This window comes from Felis catus, chromosome C2, assembly GCF_018350175.1.
Source record: "Felis catus isolate Fca126 chromosome C2, F.catus_Fca126_mat1.0, whole genome shotgun sequence".
In the NCBI taxonomy this organism is placed as follows: Eukaryota; Metazoa; Chordata; class Mammalia; order Carnivora; family Felidae; genus Felis; species Felis catus.
In genome coordinates this window covers 71,652,162-71,674,338 of record NC_058376.1, presented here as the reverse complement: position 1 = coordinate 71,674,338, position 22,177 = coordinate 71,652,162, and the positions used below count along the sequence as shown (strand labels likewise).

The 22,177-nt window shown below is 38.1% G+C and overlaps 1 protein-coding gene across 6 annotated transcripts in view; it reads left to right on the top strand.

Moving 5' to 3' along the window:
• TFRC (transferrin receptor) overlaps window positions 1-21,092 on the top strand; it is a 76,040-nt gene extending 54,948 nt beyond the window's left edge. For 5 of the 6 annotated variants that reach the window (XM_045036319.1, XM_019839232.3, XM_023260086.2 and 2 more), the window contains 16 exons: window positions 598-811; window positions 1,962-2,111; window positions 2,288-2,390; window positions 4,192-4,305; window positions 5,236-5,334; window positions 5,742-5,881; window positions 8,240-8,397; window positions 9,316-9,435; window positions 10,518-10,603; window positions 11,186-11,249; window positions 12,885-12,952; window positions 14,098-14,156; window positions 14,369-14,450; window positions 15,951-16,172; window positions 17,298-17,438; window positions 18,063-21,092. In XM_045036319.1, the coding sequence (XP_044892254.1) occupies window positions 598-811; window positions 1,962-2,111; window positions 2,288-2,390; window positions 4,192-4,305; window positions 5,236-5,334; window positions 5,742-5,881; window positions 8,240-8,397; window positions 9,316-9,435; window positions 10,518-10,603; window positions 11,186-11,249; window positions 12,885-12,952; window positions 14,098-14,156; window positions 14,369-14,450; window positions 15,951-16,172; window positions 17,298-17,438; window positions 18,063-18,305 (2,063 nt within the window). In that variant the 3' untranslated portion in view covers window positions 18,306-21,092. 6 annotated transcript variants of the gene reach the window in all.
• Window positions 21,093-22,177: the final 1,085 nt, after the last annotated feature.

Sequence of the window (22,177 nt, the reverse complement as noted above, 5' to 3'; positions counted from 1 at the left end):
GAGACTCCCAAGCAGGCTCTGCACTGCCAGCGCAGAGCCAGATGGAGGGCTTGAACCCACGAACCGGGAGATCATGACCTGAGATGAAACCAAGAGTCGGACGCTTGACTGACTGAGCCACCCAGGTGCCCCTCAATAAATATATTGGAAAAGTTTTTGGAGATTTGTGACAATTTGAAAAACTTGCACACCAACTGTGTAGTGTAGAAATACTGAAAAAGATAAGAAAGAGACAGATATTGTAAGAATATGGCACATAACATATGTAACATACAAATATGTGTTAATCAACTCTTTATGTTACCATAAGGCTTCCAGTCAACTGTAGGCTATTAGTAGTTAACGTTTTTGGGGAGTCAAAAGTTACATGCAGATTTTCTACTGTGTGGGGGTATACACCCCTAACCCCTGCATCGTTCAAGAGTCAACTGTATGATTTATTAGATTGAATGGTTTAAAATATAAAAAAATTGAGATTCATTATTTACTTTCCTACTGCTTACAATTTGATTAAAGCCAGTATTTTCAAGGCTTAGCTGAAAATATTAACAGTTCCTATAGGAATATATTGTTAGTTCTGGAACTTTTTATCCATAGGATTTATGATTGGCTACTTGGGCTATTGTAAACGTGTAGAAGCAAAGTCTGAATGTGAGAGACCAGCAGGAACAGAGTCTCTGGAGGTAGAGGGAACCGAACCTTCAGAAACAGAAGAGTACTTTCCTGAAGCACCTTCTCACTTATTTTGGTCGGACCTCAAAACAATGCTGTCAGAGAAACTGAGTAACACAGAGTTCACCAGCACCATCAGGTAAACTTGAGCTACTTCACAAATTTAATCTCAGTCCCTAACAAATACTGATTATTCAGAGCAGTGAAACAAAACAAACATGACAGTCTGGAGGAAAGACTTCTTACAGTAGGGGAGACTTCCCATGTTTAGCTGGAGGGTAAAGAATTAGTAAAGAATTCAAACTTGTTGGATGGGGAAAAAATTTTTGTGAGGACACTCCTTTTTCTTTCAAAAATTCAGAGGTCTTTGATCTTTTTGTCATCTGGTCTTTTAAGCTTGTTGCCTGCTGTCAGACTTTCTTTGCTTTGATTTTCATCTCAACCCCTTGTAAGGCACACTGAGCTTTGCTACCATCAACAAGGGCATCAGTAGCCTTTTTTATTCTTTAGATCAGGACTAACTTGACTGCCCGACTTGATATAGAGACGTATCATGTCTCTAGTATTCGTGATTTCTTCTGGTTCTCATTAATCCATATAGCCTTAGAAGTGTCCTTAAGGTTTCTGTCCTTCGATTTTGAAGACCTTCCTTAGACACATACATAACCCTGTGTAAAGAACGTATTCATCGTTTACCTATTAGCTGGCTTCCAGTAGTTTCAGTGGTACAATGATTCTCTTAGTCTTAGATGAGGAATTTTGGCATTTTTACCTCATCTAATGAATACTTTTGTATATACCATATACCAGGCATTATGGATAACGTAAGAGTGTAGTCTACCAAACAAAAATCAAATAACTAATATGATGTATATATATTTACAGTGAGACATAGGAGATCAGAACAAGGAGTAGTTGTGCTTCAAAGGTGAAAATTAAGCTGTACATCTTGAGTTCACCAACAGTAATACTTTGATTTTGCTTACTCATTTCCCCTAAAATTACCCTAAGCACATATATGTGTTAAGATGGGGCTCTTGATGGAGTACTATACATTGGATTCAGAGGTTGGATAAAGCTGAAGTCATAAATTCCTTTAGACATTGGGCATAATTTTTTTTCTTCTAAGTTTGTCTCTAGTCAACCTTGAAATTTGGGGTCATAGTTAACTTATCTTAGCTATGATGAATAGTATTGAGTTATTTTAAAACAATTTTCTTGATATTTGAGTTCATTGTTTATTTTAAATTAAATTTTAGTTCATGTAACAGTGACTTTTTTTCCTCTAGGCAGCTGAATGAAAATTCATATTTCCCTCGTGAGGCTGGATCTCAAAAAGATGAAAGCCTTGCCTTTTTCATTGAGAACCGATTCCGTGAGCTTCAACTTAGCAAAGCCTGGCATGATGAACATTTTGTTAAGGTTCAGGTCAAAGGCAGGTATGTTGAAAGATGGTAAACTTATTTTCTAGAAGTAGCTATTTTCAGGTGTGCTAATACAGCAAAGACTTTCAGAATAAATAATGCAAATCAGATGCTAAATGTACTAAAGCCATTTTTTTTCCCAAGGCTGTCCTTAGCTTCAGCTTCATTTTAACTTAATCTTTTTTTGCCAGTGCTTCAAACTCAGTGACCATAGTGGGCTCGAACAGTGGCATGGTATACCTGGTGGAGAGTCCAGAGGGCTATGTGGCATACAGTAAAGCAGCGACAGTTACTGTAAGTAAGGCGAAACGGTGCATGGGATGGTCTTCCCTGTTGAAGAGCTCAGAAACTCATTGTCGTTACCTTTCTTAGGAATTTTGGTGTAAGTTTATTTTTTAAAATGTAACTGATCGTGAGATAGTCTTATTCTCAGCCATCCTATGCCACAGTGAAAGTAAAATCCTAGGTCTTCTTTCAGGACGGCAAGGCTCTAAGTAATCCTACTGCTCTCTTCCTCTTGCACTCTGCCGGCCACTCCAGCCTCCCCGGTGTTCCTAAACCACTCAAATGCAGGCATGCTTCCACCTCAAGGCTTTTATAAAACTCCCTTTCCTTCTGCGGGCCCACTCTTCCCCTGAATACCAGTATGGCCTGTTCCCTCCTTTTGTGCAAGTGTCTTTTCCAGTGTTACCTCCTTAGGGAAGTCTTCCTTGATTATCTTGTTAAAAATGGCCCTCCTCCAATCACCTCCCTTTATCCGCTTTATTTTTCTTACTGGTACTTACACCCCTGACATTACTCATTTGTTTCCACACTAGAATGAAAGCTACATGCAGGGCTAGAGATTGGCTTCATTTACTGCTGTGTCATAGAGCCTTGGACAGTGCCTGACAGATGGTGTTTGTTGAGTGAATGCGTGTATCAAGATTCCACTTTATGGGGGTGCCTGGGTGGCTCAGTCGGTTAAGTGGCCGACTTCGGCTCAGGTCATGATCTCACGGTCTGTGAGTTCGAGCCCTGCGTCGGGCTCTGTGCTGACAGCTCAGAGCCTGGAGCCTGTTTCAGATTCTGTGTCTCCCTCTCTGACCTTCCCCTGTTCGTGCTGTGTCTCTCCCTGTCTCAAAAATAAATAATAAAAATGTTTAAAAAAAATTTTTTTTTTAAATAAAAAAAAAAAAAAGATTCCACTTTATGTGGGGACAGATATAAGTAACCATCTTGGCTGGAGTCCAGTCTTAGCTTGAATCTTTAATTTAGGCAAATATGGCCAAACTACTGCAGAAATTTAAAAAACAGTTGATAGATCTACCTAGGTTTTTCAGGTTTTAAAAAACCAATGTTAGTATGTCAGGGGTCAATTTATTGGATGCCTTTCAAGCCAGATGAAGTTTTACCTGTGCTATATCACTCTCCCTGACTACCTATAACCTAGGGGTTTGGAGGTGGGTACACTGTTCTGTCAGAAACATTGAAGGTTTTAGTTCACCTGCAAGCTTTCTATATTTAGGTTATTTGGTTGTCAGGATCAGTTTATATAGCTCTATTAATAGTTTAGGAATATTATGAGACAGCTTTTATAAACATCTAAAAATTGATCTATGCAAGACACTTTATTGTGATAGATAGTGTTTAACAATTTTCATACAGATTTCTTATCAGAACTTTCCGTTAAGACCTATTTTTATGTATGTCCTCAATTATCTAGCATTCAAGTGTTAGGAACTTTCTGTAATTGGTGCAGCCAGGGCTAGCCTACAGTATTTATATTGGTATATGTCTCTTTGTTTATCATATCCTGTTAGACTCTCTCCCCACACAATATTGGAAGCAATGTAAAAGAGATTAAATGTCAAGAGCAATGCAAATTAGATTCAAGGCAGCATGTGATGATGCAAGATGTGACTATAGGAGGCCAGAGTCTTGATTCACTCCTAATAACTGACTAGTTTGACTAGAATTCTTACATCCTTTTAGGCTTTGGCCTCCTTTTATCTCTGTTTTCTCTATTGGGTTTGATCGGTAAAACTATCCTCTCTCAGACTCTACGGCTGTTCTAATACCGTAATGCTCATTAAATCTCATGTTTTTATTCTAGGGTAGACTGGTCCATGCTAATTTTGGCACTAAAAAAGACTTTGAGAATTTAAACTCTCCTGTGAATGGATCTTTAGTGATTGTTAGAGCAGGGAAAATCACTTTTGCTGAAAAGGTGAGTATAAGTTATTAAATACACTGGTATCATACTATTCTTCCTTTAAGTGGTATCACTGATTATTTTTTTTTCACATTCTGGAAACCATCAGTCTTAAACTCTCATACCTAATAATATACTTGAATTTATTTTATATTTACTTATTTTTTAATGTTTATTTAATTTTGAGAGAAAGAGAGACAGAGCTCAAGCAGGGAGGAGCAGAGAGAGAGAGGGAGACACAGAATCAGAAGCCGGCTCCAGGCTCTAAGCTGTCAGCACAGAGCCCAGTGCGGGGCTCGAACTCACGGACTAGGAGATTATGACCTGAGCCGAAGTGGGACGCTTAACTTACTGAGCCACCTAGGCACCCCTAAACTTGAATTTATTAAAGTATTCAACAAATCAAATAAGTTATAATTATCTAAACTGTAGGATACTTCCAGAACTATGGCATAGCCACTTGGAGTATTCTGTAGTCATTGTCTTTTGGTGACAATGAGGTAATCAGAAATGCTTCAGTGAAAGCAGTTTAAATTTAAAATAACAATATTCTGTTGTTACATAGAATTGCTAAATCATTGTTAAATTAAGGTGCTTTGTTAAGTTCTATATAACCAAATTTTATGTATATATGGAATATATATGTATAACTATGTTTTTTGAAAAAGAAAATTGAAAGTCAAACCTACGTAATAAGGGCCTAGAATGGAACATACTAAAAGACAGTGGTTGTGTTAGATGGGTTTTTATTATTTCTCTTATCTTTGAAACTCTCTTAATGAGTTAGTTAAGGGAAGTATTTTTTCTCAACATGTAAGCTATTTGCAACATTTGGGAGTTTCAGTGCAGTCCTCTGTAACCTTTTGTCTTAGCATAAAGCCCAACACTATTCTTCTAACTTTGTGATTACATCTTCACTTCTGACCTTTACATGTTTTTCTTTAGGTTGCAAATGCTGAAAGCTTCAATGCAATTGGTGTCTTGATATACATGGACCAGGCTAAATTTCCCATTACTAATGCAGAGATTCCATTCTTTGGACATGTGAGTTCTTATTTCTTACGTAAATGAGTTTTGGGGTTCTACAAATTGTTGCTGGATTCCATCTGCATTAGTAGAAGTGTAACATGCCTTCCTTATTAAATACTCTTTTTTTTTTTTTTTTTTTTTTTTTTTCTGGGAGGGTCTTAGCAGTAACAAGAAAATGGATTATGGGACTTTGAGACCTAGTTATTATTGCTAACATTACCTTTTCAGTAGTGTCTTGAATTGAGATTTGGCATATGCCATTGCCATATAAAAACAAGAGTCACATATTTTAGAGCCACTCAGACCTTCATGGTTTGAGTTGCTAAACTAAATTTAGGCTATACCCTCATACTGAGTCTGAATCTTCTAAGGATTTCTTGAATAAATGTCTGACAGAGCACATTACTTTTTTGTTTAACTAGGCCCATCTGGGAACAGGTGACCCATATACACCTGGATTCCCTTCTTTCAATCATACTCAATTTCCACCATCGCAGTCATCAGGATTGCCGAATATACCTGTCCAAACAATCTCCAGAGCCAATGCAGAAAAGTTGTTTGGGTAAGTTCTTATTTGAAAATTGTCTTTTTTGAAAACTGATTTTATGAGTTAGAAAGGAATAATAATCTCCTTAAGTTAATTTGATAACATTTTATTATTTATTTTTTTTTAAAGTTATTTTGTTGGGCGCCTGGGTGGCTCAGTTAGTTGAGCGTCCGACTTCGGCTCAGGTTATGATCTCCGGGTCTGTGAGTTGGAGCCCTGCGTTGGGCTCTGTGCTGACAGCTCAGAGCCTGGAGCCTGCTTCCGATTCTTTGTCTCTCCCTCTCTCTGCCCCTCCACCACTCATACTCTGTCTCTCTCTCTCAAAAACTAAATAAACATTTAAAAAAAAAAAAAGGTCACTTTGTTTTTGAGAGAGAGAGAGAGTGCGCGCATGAGCAGGGGAGGGGCAGAGAGAGAAAGGGAGAGATAGAGAATCCCAAGCAGGCTCCACCCTGTCAGCACAAAACATGATGTAAGGTTTGAACTCACAAACCATGAGATCATAACCTGAGCCAAAATCAAGAGTCAAACGCTTAAAAGTCGCCTCAATTTGATAGCATTTTAGATAATTGGCTGTAGTTTTCCATATTTGGCATCTCATGGGGTGGATAGCTCTTATGCTGGTGTAGATAAACATGAAGTTTTTCCTCCATAAAGTGATATTAATAATTAGACATTGGATTTACAAACTCTGCAAGTCCTTGTTCAATTTACCCAGTGAATTCCTTGTGTACTATTCCTGGCATAGCTTCTCCTTGAGGACTTCCTGAGGTAAAGCACTTTGTTGCCCTTGGCAACCTATTCAGTTATTGGAAGAGAGCTGTTAGAATTCATGTTGAACTGAAATCTTATTCCCTGTAACACCGATTAGTTCTAGATTTTCTTCTTAGCAACAACAGTTCAAGTTTTCTTGTCTATAATGGAATATCTTCAGTTCTCATGACAGTTTCCAGATGCTTTACAGTCATGATTAGTCCTGGATATCCTCCCTAATGTATTAGTATCTGTCTTTAAAAATAGAACCCCGTCTGATTAGAGTACATGTCATTAGTTTTTATCTTGATCTAGACATACTTCCCACCTGGTTTGGTATAGAATGTAGATCTGGTCTCAGACACTTAGATTTTCTGTGTAATGTAGAACAAGTTACTCTAACCCCACTGATCATGTTTCTTTCACTTAATTGGATAGCTAAAATATAATCTACTTAGCAGGGTGACTGATTTCAAATGAAGAGCATTTACATGTAAGGACACATGTGTAACACCATGTGACTATTAACCATGCTATCTACGAGCATTTTTTTTTAACTAATTTATTTATTTAGAGTAGTGCTCATGCGCGGGGAGGGGCAGAGAGAGAGAGGGAGAGAGAGAATCCCAGGTGGCCTCCATGCTATTAGTGTAGAGGCTGACATAGGGCTCCATCCCACAAACAATAAGATGACCTGAGCAGAGATCAAGAGTCGGACGCTTAATCGACTGAGCCACCCAGGCATCCCATGAAGCATTTTAAAAAGGGTGTTTTTTTTATTGACTTATACCAAACTTCAAATCAGATCATTCTTACCTCCACCTACAGATCTTCCCTAACCTGTGAAGCCAGCTCCCTTCCCTGTCTTATCCTTGTGTAGTGTGGGGTAATCATGTTTTGACATTTATGTAAATAGAGCAGTCATTGTTTGGGTAACATGAGGAATTAGACAGGGGAAGATACGTAACTATCAGCAGCATGAAAATATTCTTTTATAATTATGATAAGAATGTATAGGGGCGCCTGGGTGGCTCAGTCAGTTAAGTTCCGGCTTCAGCTCAGGTTATGATCTCGCTGTTCGTGAGCTCGAGCCCCACGTCGGGCTCTGTACTGACAGCTCAGAGCCTGGAGCCTGCTTCGGATTCTGCATCTCCTCCTCTCTCTCTGCCCCTCCCCTGCTCATGCTCTGTCTCTATCTCTCAAGAATAAATAAATAAAAAAAAAAAAAGAATGTATACTAGTTAGTGTAGAGAGTCCGGAAACATGGGAATATACTCATGGGTTTTTATGTCAGAACTTCATTCTGAGTCCATCTTGGTATCTACTTCACATGTAAATGATAGCTGTGTCTCTGGCAGAAAGGCACATTTCAGATGAGGATAGGTACAGAAATTTTTTTAAAACATTGTTTAAACCAGGAGATAACTGATGATTTTCAGATGATTGCCTACAGATCGGAGTAAGACACAAATGGTTAGCCACCAGGGAGTAAATTTTGTATATGTTTTCTTTATATGTCCTCTTAGGCTAAAACTTCACTGGAGAGTAAGGAAGATTGATTTTGTAAACCTGAGGGAAGCCATAGTAATCAGAACTCTAATGTCTGTTTTCTACTTCTAGAAATATGGAAGGAGACTGTCCTTCTGCTTGGGAAACAGACTCCTCCTGTAGGCTGGAAACCTCACGGAACTGGAATGTGAAGCTCAGTGTGAACAACGTGCTGAAAGAGATAAGAATTTTTAACGTGTTTGGAGTTATTAAAGGTTTTGAAGAACCTGGTAAAGACCCTTGGTTTTTTGTTTTGTTTTTTTTCTTTTGTTTGTTAGTTTGTTTCTGTTTTCCTAGTTCATAAGAATGTGGCCAGAAGAGAGAGTGCAGGAAGGCTGGCTTTGGCTTGGTTTTGTGGAGTGCTCTGGTCTGTCCTACAGTGAACTGTTTAGGTGTCAGTTTTATTGGGAGGTAATAAGGCCCTAGGAGATTAATTTGTCAAAAATTGACCACTGTGGCTAGAGAATCTCTTTCAAGTTATTGAATATGTCATCAGTAAGCAAACTACTTCTTAAGGGGGCAGATAAACACTTTGCAGGATATACAGTCTCTGTTGCAACTACGTACTTAACTCTGACTAGCTGACTATGCTGACGCTGACGTTGTAGCATGAAAACAGCTGTAACCAATACATAATGAATGGGCATGTGGGCTGTGGTTTATTGATTGGTCCTTGAAATATGCAGTCTATCTATTTAAGTAGAATCTAATAGTCACGTAATTTAGTAAGGAAAGCCCTTGGACTTTGGTTGCTTATTAACCAATTAAGTAGAAGTAGTCAATACAATCTATCTAAGTAGAATCTAAGAGTCATGTCATTTAGTAAGGAAAGCCCTTGGACTTGGTCGCTGATTAAACAATTAAGTAGTACAAATCAGTAGTCGATAAGTAAACTTAACTGGTAATGTGGAAAAGAGTAATAATACTAATAAGGAAAAAGAGATTAGTATTGTCATGTAAATTTTTAATTCCTAGAGTCCTAAGTCAGCTATGAAGAAAGGTTCTCTTATCCTTAATGCATATATTGCATTTTTATCCTTCTTACAAACATGCTTATTCTAGAGTTTAAAGCTCAGTATTAAAAACAGTTTAAAAGCTGATTGTGTAATTTATCTTTTTTTTCTTTTTTCTTTTTTTTTTTTTTAAAGATCGCTATGTTGTAGTAGGGGCTCAGAGGGATGCCTGGGGTCCTGGAGCTGCAAAGTCTAGCGTAGGAACAGCTCTCCTCTTGGAACTTGCACGGATACTCTCTGATATGGTCTTAAAAGGTAGAGTACAAATTGTGAGGACCCTTGAATATCTATTTGCTATATATAGTTCTAAATACTATATGCTTTCTCACTTTGGCCCATATTATTGTGGTTCACTTGTACTGGACTCTGAGTTTGAGTACAAAAGCAGATCATCTTTTGTTGGATCTGCCTTTGACTTTGAAACAGCTTTCCATGCAGTGTCTTTGCACTGGGAATCAACTTCGATGAGACACTCAAAAAGTGTTGTACTGGACCCTAGCTCTTAGTCTGACATATTCAGAATGACATGGCTAATCTAGTGTGGTCCCTAAGAAATCTATTTTAAAGCAAGCAGTGGCAGACCTCTGTACTAAGTTTCTATAATTTTGGTATAAAATTATAATATGTAACTTGATGTGTTATGTTTATAGACATAATACTGGATATGTTTTTATATATTTATAATATGTAAACACTTTCAAGCCTTTCTCCCTTGGTATTTGCCACTCCTCTACACACACCCACACACACATACAAACCCCTATCACATTCTTGAATCCTTGGGCCATGGGTAAATTGCAGTGCTTATTAACTTTTGTGGAAAAGTACATAATACAGAAAAATGCATACCCAGGAAAAGGGGAGGTTTGGAGGGGAGCTGTCATTAATGTAATTTCTCTGTAAACTTTTTCATAACTTTAATTTGTAAGTATTTACTCTGGTAACAATTGTCAAGTAACCCTATGTTTTCAGTGACTGACTTCTATGCAGATTCTTTTCAGAGGAGAGACACATTGTAGTTACACTGCGATTTCAAGTATCTCTTGGTGCAGAATTTTAGGGGGGCTCAAAGAATGGAGTTGAAACAAAAGTGACTTCCTGTAAAAACTGGTCTCTACTATCTGTTTGAAATCTTATTTGCAAATGTTCTCCTTTTTTTGTAGATTACCTTTAAAATTTATTCTTATTTTTTTTTGTTCTTTCACCTGGGGCCTCAAAAGGGAAAGAAATATTTTTGAATCTGCTGTCTTGAGTTAGAAATTTCTGATTTCATCTGAAGTCAGTTGCCTACCTATAACCTTTCCCAAGATAAAATTAACTTTTTTGCTATCTTTTAGGTGGCTTTAAACCCAGCAGAAGCATTGTCTTTGCCAGCTGGAGTGCTGGAGACTTCGGAGCTGTTGGTGCCACTGAATGGCTAGAGGTATTATTTGTATAACACTCATACCCAGAATGGGCACCTGAACTTGCCCTTGGCTTCATTTGTCCTCCAGAAACCAGACTCTTTTAGATTTGATTACAGTTGATCCTGAACAAGACAGGTTTGAACTGTGCAGGTCCACTTATAGTGGATTTTTTTTTTTTTAAATAAATGCAGACTAGTCCTTTAAAAAAGTATAGTAATGGTCCTCTAAATGCATTTTCTCTTATGATTTTTTTTAACATTTTCTTTTCTCTAGGTTACTTTATTGTAAGTACAATATGTAATGCATATACAAAATATGTGTTATCTATTTATGTTATTGGTAAGGCTTATGGTCAACAATAAGCTATTAGTAGGACAGTTTTCAGGAGTTCAGAAGTTACATGTGGATTTTCAAGTGCATAGTGGGGGTGGTCATCATCCCTAACCTCCCACGTTAGGGAAGTCAACTGTATATCATTTTTGCCTTTGTATATTTAGTGTTAATAGACTCTAAATTTAAAAAGAAGTCCCTAATAATAGCTACTCTATGTGACAGGTTAATACATATTAGTACATTTAGTATTTTTCCATCTCTTCTAGGGATACCTTTCCTCCTTGCATTTAAAGGCTTTCACTTACATTAATCTGGACAAAGCTGTTCTTGGTAAGTATCCTTTTCATCAGCTGTTAATGAATTCAGATAAACTACTTACAAAACAGAAGAAAGCTGGGGCAAGCGAGTGGCTCAGTTGATTAAGCATCTAACTTTTGATTTCAGCTCAGGTCATGATCTCATGGTTTCTGAGTTTAAGCCCCAAGTCAGGCTCCACACTGGCTGTGCAGAGCCTGCTTGAGATTCTCTCTTCCTCTGCCCTTCTGCTGCTTGTGAGCTTGCGCTCTCTCTGTCTCAAAGAAAAAAATAAAACTCCAAGAAACAAACCAGAAGAAAGCTTTCTTTTTTTTTTAAATGTTTGTTTATTTTTGAGACAGAAACAGAGCATGGATGGGGAGGGTTAGAGAGAGGGAGACACAGAATATGAAACAGGCTCCAGGCTCCAAGCTGTCAGCACAGAGCCCAACGCGGGGCTTGAACTCCCGGACCGTGAGATCATGACCTGAGCCGAGGTCAGATGCTCAACCGATTGAGCCACCCAGGTGCCCCCAGGAGAAGGCTTTCTAAAGCAACACTTGTCTTTTTTTTTTTTTTTTTTTTTTTTTTTTTACAATTCACATTGTCCATTCCCTGATCAAAAGACTAACTTTGCTTTCTCTTAGTAGTCCATTAAATTATAAAATAGGTGCAGATTGCCTTGTCTAATGCAGTCATTCTCAGTGTGGTCCTCAATCAGCGGCATTAAGATCACCTGGGAACTGTTAGCAGTGTAAAATTTCAAGCCCTACCCAGACTTTCCCACTTAGAAACTGGAACATAAATCCAGCAGGCTATGTTTTAACAAGCACTCCAGGTGATTCCGATTAACTAAAGTCTGAGAACCACTAGTCTGGACTATAGTTTAGACCAGAAGGAACTCAACTGTACAATATAGAGTGATACTTCTATAGACTAATTCACATCTTGCTAGATTGTGGTATCACAAATAGAAATACCAGATAAACTAGTTCTGAAAGAGTTTGAATGTTATTAAAGGTACAGATGTAGCCAGTGGATGAACTGAGAATAGTAGAATATCTCATTTGAAAGAAAAAGGAAGGAATTTGATCTAAACCTTGGGGCACCTGGGTAGCTCAGTCAGTTGGGTGTCTGACTCTTGACTTCGGTTCAGGTCATGGTCTCCTGGTTCATGGGATTGAGCCCTGTGTCAGGCTGTCAGTGATGTCAGCTTGGAGCCTGCTTGGAATTCTGTCTCCCTCTCTCTCTGTCCCTCCCCTACTTGTGCACGCATATGCATGCAATCTCTCAAAATATTTTTTAAAAATTGAACTAAACCTTTATTAGATTAGTTGTCATTGCCATCTTACCTATACAGCAGAATGTATGGAATATAGCAAGAGCAGCTAGCAGGCAATTGCCCTAAGACAGGTAAACTGAAAAAGTACCAAGAAACAGATCGTTAACATATGCGAACTCAGGAGTAAGATCTTCAGTCAGTTAGAGTTAGCGTTTACTAAAGAACTTGACTCTTAAATCACTTTGTCTACTTCTTAAAGAGTATAGTCACATTTGCCACTGATCTAGGTTAATGTCTTCCTTTTTTGTCAAGTACTTTTAGTTGTTGAAGTAGCCATGTAAAAATCACTTGACTAGAGAAGAAGCAATGTTCAAATAATCTCTTTGCAGGTACCAGCAACTTCAAGGTTTCTGCCAGTCCACTGTTGTATTCGCTTATTGAGAAGGTGATGAAAGATGTGAGTGTATACCTAATTACAAAATCTATAACTTAATTTTCTCATCTAATTTACGTAAAGTGAAAAGCATTGATGTTTAAACAATCATCATAAATAACCAAGTACAGGAATTTAGAATAAATTCTATAGTAGCATTATTTAAGCCATGCTCTTAGCTTATTTGCTCTCAGTCTATTGAACTGTGTGAGGTGAGGGTAAACTGCCCACTGGGGATTGTCTACAGAGTCATAATGCTAAGGAAGCTTTAAATGAACTTGAGAATGCCTAGCTGGCTCAGTTGGTAGAGCATGTGACCTTTGATCTGGGGATTGTGAGTTCAAGCCACATGGTGGGTATGGCTTTAATTTTAAAAAATTAAAAATGTGGGGCACCTGGGTGGCTCAGTTGGTTAAGCGACTGATTTCAGCTCAGGTCGTGATCTAACAGTTTGTGAATTTGAGCCCCACGTCAGACTCTGTGCTGACAGCTCAGAGCTTAGAGCCTGCTTCAGATTCTGTGTCTCCCTCTCTCTGCCCCTCCCCCCACTTGAGCTCTGTCTCTCTCTCAAAAATAAATATTTAAAAAAATTAATGAACTATACCTAATACTTAAATAAGAAGGCCAGATGAAATATTCACTGGGTAAAAACAAACATGCAAATGACCGTGGTTTTGCAATAGGAAGGAATAAGATTTGGCTAATGGGCTTAGAGGCCATATATTGAAATCATTAAAGATGGAGAAAACAAGGGTCAGAGAACTTGGCCTTGATCCTATGGGAAACTAGGAATTGCTATCGAGTTTCCAGCAAGGCAGTAATGTGCAGATTAGGCTGCAGTAGTATAAAATGTGCTAGAAGAAAAAAGCCAGAAATAAGGTAGGCATCATGAAGGCTAGAAAGGGCTTTTAAAACTGTGCCACCTTTAAAATGGTTAAAGGAGGAAAACATTTTTTCTCTTGCTGTAACTAAAGGAACTGGCAGCATGAGCGTAGGAGGAATAACTTTAGAAATTGGAGATTGTTTTAGCTGTCTTAAATTTTTTTCAAGAAGAAACAATAACATTTTTTTTTATAACTGTTTACAGATCGAAGTATGTTTGTGACTAGCCTGAATGACTGTGTGCAGAAAGATTCATTTTAGTGACAAATTAATTTTTCCTTTTATAGGTGAAACACCCAGTTACTGGGCAGTCTCTTTATCGGGACAGCAATTGGATCAACAAAGTGTAAGTTGAGAAAAGTGAATGAACGACTAGTAGAAAAGCAGAATCATCCAGTAACCCCTGCTATGTTAGGTAGAGATCTAAACCTATCCTTGCAGTGAGCTTACCACCTATACAGTCGATTTAAGAATTTATTTGGGGATAGGGGTAGGGTTGCATGATAGCACAGGCTGTTCTTCAGAAAACCTAGAGACACATTCTTGCTTTCCTTGCAGTGAGAAATTTTCTTTGGATAATGCTGCTTTCCCTTTCCTTGCGTATTCTGGAATCCCAGCAGTTTCTTTCTGTTTTTGTGAGGTAAGTATGAAGAACTCTCAAGTTATATCTTAGCTCTTTCATCAGTTTTGAGACCAAATTTCTTAAAGTACTTGAAATGTTGTCAGAAGTTATACACCTGCAGTTATTACATGCTCCCTTATTATCACTCTTAACGTGGAATTATTCTCAGCTTAATTAGCATTGGAATTTATTTGCTAAACCATCTTCACTTAGGTATGATGAGTCTTAATAACAAGGCTACCTACTGGACAGTGTGGGTATAGACTATTTCCACCAAATAGAAAGTTCAGCTGGACATTGCTGTTCTTGATACCTGTCGAAATACAGTTCTAGACGTTTGTCCAAAGATGTTAATCTCCTAAACCAGGTACAAGGTTGTTGTGACACAGAACTTTGAACTGACCAAGTTGTAGGAAAGCAAGATTGGCCTGTTTCAGGAGTCGTCAGAAGGCCCTGAAAGCCACGATGAGTAAACAAAATGATGAAGGCTTCTGCGCTGAAGCTGGAAAGCCAGCCCTGTAGTGGGCTTTCCCAGGGCTGAAGAGATCCTAGAGTTAATGTAGGAGGTCAGGGTGGAAGCTGTTGACTTTGGCATCAAATTATTGATGCTCTGGAGGCCAGGTCCTCACAAGACTTCTTATCACTGAGTGTTTTGGCCTGGAACTAGGAGGGGAAAGGTTTGGAGCTAGGGAGTGATGTAAGATCTGGATTCAGAGATTAACATAGGTGGAACTCCCTTGACCTTCTGCTAGAACAGCAGTATGGATGGCATTGAAATAGCTGGTCACAGTATCTATTTAGTACATTAGGAAGAACTGGATGTCAGGTGCTACCGTTGTGGAGGTTTATGGATGATTCCTTTTGACCTCCAGAAGGTTTCTTAAAAACTTCTTAGATGTCAAAAACCCAGCAGGTAATACAGAAGTGTATAGTCTGAAAGTAAATAATTGAGGTCAGATCAAAGGATTGGCAGGGAAATTGTCACCAAGGACAAAGATAGGGAATAGAGTTGAAAAAGTAGTTACTTAAATTGTCTAATCAAGGTGGAGAGAAGTTGTGAGCATCAGACATGTTTGTTAGAAAGGTAACATGTATGAATGGATCGAGTGCTGAATCATTAGGAAGAAGGTAAATTCAGGTCTAAGTGTGATGCTTTATATCAAAAGCACACTTCATACATGCTCTCTTCTTTCCTTATTTAATGAACCAAACTTCCCAGAGAAGAAAACAAGGATACAACCTCAAGAAATTCGGCTAGAAATCTTTTCAGGGTCTATGATGTGATGGGACAGAGATTCTATAGAATCTAGAAGAAAGTAGTCATTCAAGGAGTAGGTCAGATTCAGAGGAAATAACAAGAGTGATATTAAAGTAGTGGATGTGAGATAAAATTGGAGTAGGTATGTATTAGAAGCAAGGGATGAATTGCAACTGTTATCACCTTGAAGGGAAAATGAATGTGAGGCTCCTACTCTTATGACCCTCCTGTGAGTACATTAACCTAGCTTTGTTTTTCAGGACACAGATTATCCTTATTTGGGTACTACCATGGATGTCTATGAGAAACTCATTCAGAAAGTTCCTCAGTTGAACAAAATGGCACGTGCAGCAGCAGAAGTAGCTGGTCAGCTTATAATGAAACTTACCTATGATCTTGAATTGAACCTGAACTATGAGATGTATAATGACAAAATACTTTCATTTGTGAGGGATGTGAGCCGATTCAGAGCAGACATAAAAGTAAGTACTAATTAAAATCAGGTTCTTGTTGCTGAAATATCAAGCAGTTATGATGTTTAGCTATTCCTGAGAAAGGACATGATGGGTAGCCAAAGGGAACTGATAAATCATTTTAAGGGAACTGATATATCATTTTTCTTAGATTTTTAACTCATTTGAAAGTTGAGAGGTTGTGGGTTATAAATCTAGGATATACCACACTAGGTATTTCAGAGTCTAGAACTGTGTTAACTTTTGTTAAGGTATGTTAAGTTTTTGTAATTCCAAGCAACCTGTGAAGAGAATCCAGAGAATACAAAGATCTCAACCATGACTTTGAAACTATGAGTTTGGGCCATATATCATATATGCCTTTCAGGGATGTCACGGCTAGAGAGATAACACAGTCAGTAATTACAGTCCTACTTAGTGTTCATCCTACGTGCCTAGTATTCAACTACTTGATAAAACCAAATTAATAATGGGGCACCTGGTTGACTCAGTTGGTAGAGTGTGTGCCTTGATCTCAGGGTTGTAAGTTCGAGCCTCACGTTGGGTGTAGAGATTACTTAAAATAGAATCTTTTAAAAAATCAAGTTAGTGTTAATATGTGGCTTCTAACTGGTTTTATGGTACTAGAAGTCAATTTAACAGAGATCCCTTAAATGAAGCAAATCACTGATAAACAAATCTTAATGATTATGGCTTTCTTGAAACTTGAAACTAATTGTAACTGATCAGAAAGTGGGAATTGCGAGACAAATCACTAGACTCTGAAGTTCACTGAACCAAAATGTTTTCAAATTTTCCCCCATAGGGAAATTGAACTGGAAACAATATACTACACAGGATTATATATTAAGTTAATTATGTTAAATTTCTACAGGAGGACGGCTTCCTTATGAGACTAAGAGTGGAAAATTGTGCCATCTCTTGGGCTCAAATATGAGCATACCACTCTATAGAGCTTGGGGCCTCCTGGGCAAGGTGCCTAAGTCTACCATTCTCTGCATCTTGAGCTTGTCCACGAGCCACCCCCTTTTACCAGAACCAATTCCCTTGCTATCACTAAATTAGAAGGGTATATAGTATAACATCCTTAGAGATACAACATCTACTAAAGAACGTAATGTCTCTCTGCTTCAGGAGATGGGTCTGAATCTACAGTGGCTGTATTCTGCTCGTGGAGACTTTTTCCGTGCCACCTCCAGACTGACAACAGATTATAGGAATGCTGAGAGAACGAACAGATTTATCATGAGGGACATCAATGACCGTATCATGAGAGTAAGTAAACTCCTAAAAATGGAAGAACTAAAGATTGTTAATTTTTAACTGGTGGGCCTTGCATTTCTAAAAAACAGAGTAGTAACTCCAGGAGCCTAGCATCATTTGCTGCTTTAGAACTGAGCACAGATTTTTAACTCTTACTTATTAGCAAGATCTAGAACCACTATATCTAAACTGGAAGTCCAAGAGACATTTGTCCCAGTATTAACCTTTTTTAAGTTTTAAGAAACATTTTTAAGAAGGAATCATTAATGATTTTTAGCTATCATTTTCTCTGTATTCCTGTTCTCTAATTCAGCCCTTAACTGCTTCTATCTTAATCTGCCTGGAAGAGGCAGAAGACTCGATTACAGTAGAAGCTTGTAAATTTTCCATGTATATGCTTCAACTAAAAAAACCAATATAATTAGAGTTCACTTTTACAAAAGGATTGGCTATACAAAAGGATTGATTGATTATAGTTTTAATGTTAGAAGACAAGTAGCCTGGTTCTCCACATTGCTAAATTGGGGGAATTTTCACATTTCAAGTGAGAAAATGGCCGTTGTTTTACTGTGTCAGGCCCTTACACCCAAAAGTCCCAGCACGGTGTAAATTCTCTTGCATGTTTTGTTTCCGTAGGTGGAATATCACTTCCTCTCACCCTATGTATCTCCGAGAGAGTCTCCTTTCCGACATATCTTTTGGGGCACTGGCTCTCACACTCTGTCAGCATTACTAGAGCATCTGAAGCTGCGCCAGGAAAACATCAGTGCTTTTAATGAAACACTGTTTAGAAACCAGTTGGCTCTAACAACTTGGACTATTCAGGGGGCTGCAAATGCCCTCTCTGGTGACATTTGGGACATTGACAATGAGCTTTAAATGTGGTACCCATAACTTATATGAGAACAGCAGGGTAGTGTGATTTTTAGACTTGTGCTGGTTGTGCTAAATTTTTAGTAGGGCTACAAAACCTAATATTGTTAAAATTCTACCCGACCATCTTGGTACCACTAGATTTCTTTAGGCAGCAGCTTTTAATACAGGGTAGGTACCTGCACTTCAAGTTAAAGTGAATAACCACTTAAAAATGTTCATGATAGAATCTTTTCTCTGATTATCTCTAAAATTTTAAATGCGTTGTATGGTAACTGCTTCTTTCTTGTTAGAGTTATGACAAAGTCAGAACCAGTTACGTAAACTATTGCTCTAAATCCTAAGGACATGAACTGGTATCTTCTAAGTGGGAGGAGGGAGGTGGTGTCTCCTGGAGGCTGGAAGTGGTAGCTTAGTGGGATCCTCCACCTGCACTTGATGCTGGATAGGAGATACCAGGTTGTAAGACTTTATTCTCCAAATGAGATCTATGCCTTCCGTAAGGATTTAGCTGGTTTCCACATCCCTGAGTGAAACAGTTAACTTTCAGAAGAGATGGGACTTGTTTTCTTGCCAGTGAGGTGTGAAACAGAGGTCCTTCCGCTGGATAAAGTGAGGTTCAACTGTTTATCACAGGAGTAAGGCCTTAATGTGTTAACCTCAAGATTATTTATGAAAAGAGGAGACCAGAAGCCAAAGACCTAGATTTTCTTTTCCTCTGCCCCTGCCCCACAAGCCTTTGTATTAGTTTTTTGTCGTCTTTGTGTTTCCCAAAGTATTTTGAAAGAAAACCAGCTTTAGGTGTTTAATTTCAAACTCAGTTTGTCAGACTTTAAAGAACACGCTGCCAAATTTTGGCCAAAGTGTTAATTTTTTGGAAAAGCTTTCTATCATTTTGGCACTGAGATATTTATTGTTTATTTATCAGTGACAGAGTTCACTATAAATGGTGTTTTTTTTATAGAAGATAATTATCGGAAGCAGTGCCTTCCATAATTATGACAGTTATACTGTCGTTTTTTTTTAATAAAAGCAGCATCTGCTAATAAAACCCAACAGATACTGGAAGTTTTGCATTTATGGTCAACACTTGAGGGTTTTAAAAAACGGCCACACGCCAAATAAAATTATAAAGCTAAATATTGGTGAAGAATTCAATTGAATTAGGAGTTGCTAATCAAGTTAGAATTTTAGTCAACCAGATAAAAATGGCAGTTCTTAAAGGGAAGGAATTGTGACCAAGTTATACATTAATGTCACTTAAAGGCTGTGATACTCATACATGTGAAATTTTACGGCTCAATTTATCCAAGGTGTAACTTTAATTCGAATTTTGCAAAATTTCCAGTACCTTTGTCACAAACCTAACTCACATTATCGGGAGCAGTGTCTTCCATAATGTATAAAGAACAAGGTAGTTTTTGCCTACCACAGTGTCTATATCGGAGACAGTGATCTCCATATGTTACACTAAGGGTGTACGTAATTATCGGGAACAGTGTTTCCCATAATTTTCTTCATGCAATGACATCTTCAAAGCTTGAAGATCGTTAGTATCTAACATGTATTCCCAGCTCCCTATAATTCTCTTTTAGTTTTAGTTGCAGAAACATTTTATGGTCATTAAACATTTGGTGGGTGAATTCAACCACTATAAAATAAAATTACTTCATTCAAGAGTCTTTGTTTTTAAACCTAATGTAGTGTTTTATTATATTTGTGGTTTCTCCAGGTCTTCTGTTTAGTGGGATGGTAGTCCACATTTACAATGTTTGCTGTTGACAAATGAATTTAACTTTATCCCCTTATTTGCATGTCATCTCCTGGAAACTTAGTTCACACAAGTTTATATCCAGAATTGATCTTTTAGCTTAAATCAGGGGAAACTTGTATAGGAGACTCAGGGGGCTGGGGGAGTGAAATGCGTAGGGAAGCAAAGCTTGCAAAAGGATCCTTGATCATGTCTCCCTACCCGTTAGTATATGGTGGTTTTAAGTTAAACAGAGATGTGAACAAATAAGTTTGAAGCTACATGAGTAAAGACTTTATTTTCTAGTCCACCATCATTATAAACCTGATAATCAGTTGTTTGTTATAGGGCAGTTCACCCTAAGAAACTGCCACCTAAGAAAAAGTCCATAGACTTAACGTCCCTTACCGAAGTTAACATAGGTCTAGATTATTACAGCCTCACTGAATTGTTTCACTGCTCATGGTCTGTTTAGTCTTCACGGTGTTTTATCTTGAACTGGTGTTTAGTGTAGCTAAGTGGAAAGGTCATAGCTGGGATTCCTGGTTTGGGTATCATGCTTTACCACACTTTAATGAAAGCTTAGTAACTTCAAGACATCCTATGAATATGGGCATACATTTTACAGCAGTAGATCTCTTCAAATACCTCTTTTCTGTAGTGAGGATTGAGTTATTTCTAATCAAAAAAGCCAGTAAGTGGTAAGAGGCGTAATATTTCTGAATGAAATGTGTATCTGACTAGTGACAACCTGCTGGACTTCAGATTTTGTCTGGTTATAGATATCAGGTGCATTTTGAAGGTAAAGGATAAATGAGCTCTATCATGATTCACTATTCTAGAACTTGCATGACCTTTACTGTGTTTCCTCTTTGAATGTTCTTGAAATTTTAGTTGGCTAAACATGGCTTATTAGACTTGCCAACCTACTGCTCATCGATATCTTTGTAAACAAATGATATGCCCTTATAATTGTGTCCAAACTGGTATGTGCAACAGTGTGGAAATTCCTTATCTGATTTAATAAAATGCTTGAACACGGAGTTGTCATTTTTTAAAAAATAGATTATATTGTTTTAGGGCATTTTTGGGTTCACAGCAAAATTGAGAGGAAAGTGTAGAGTTCCCATATACTCTCTGCCTGCTCACCCGTGGCCCAGCTTCCCCCACTATCAGCATCTCCCAGCAGAGTAGTACACATGTTACAATTGAACATACATCGACATTTCGTTATCGCTGAAAGCCTATAGCTTACATTAAAGTCCACTCTCAGTGTTGTATATTTTGTGAGTTTGAACAAATCTATAATGAAACATATCCACCATTTATAGTACAATACTGAATGGTTTTATTGTCTTGAAAATCGTCTGTTCTCTGCCTCTTCATCTTCCTCTGCCTGATCTCTGGCAACCACTGATCTTTTTACAGTCTGTAGTTTTTGCCTTTTCCAGAATGTCACGTGGTTAGAATCATACAGTAGGCAGCCTTTTCAGATTGGCTTCTTTCACTTAGTAATATGCATTTAAGGCTTGATAGCTCACTTTTTTAAAAGTTTATTTATTTTGAAAGAGTGCGCACGCAAGATAGAGAATGAGTGGGGGAGGGGGAGAAAGACGGAGGGACAGAATCCTAAGCAGAATCCCAACCAAGCTCAAACTCACCAACAGATCATAACCTGAGCCTAGCAAGATCAAGAGTCAGATGCTTAACTGACTGAGCTACCCAGGTGCCCGATAGCTCACTTCTTCCTAGTGCTGAATTTTATTCCATTGTCTGGATGTAACTTTATTTATCCATTTATCTGCTGAAGGACCTCTTCATTCCTCCCAAATTTTGGCAACTATGAATAAAGCTGCTCTAAACGGTTTTTACGTGGGCAGGTTTTCAGTTCATTTGGGTAAAGACCAAGGAGTACAATTGCCGGATCATATGGAAATAGTATGCTTAGTTTTGTAAGAAATTTCCAAACTGTCTTCCAAAGTGGCTGTACGATGTGAATTCCTGTAGCAGTGAGTTCCTGTTGCTTCACATACTTGCCAGCATCTGGTGGTGTCCACTGTTTTGGATTTTGGCCAGCCATCCTAATAGGCGTGCGGTGATAATCTTGTTTTGATTTCCGTTTGTCCCA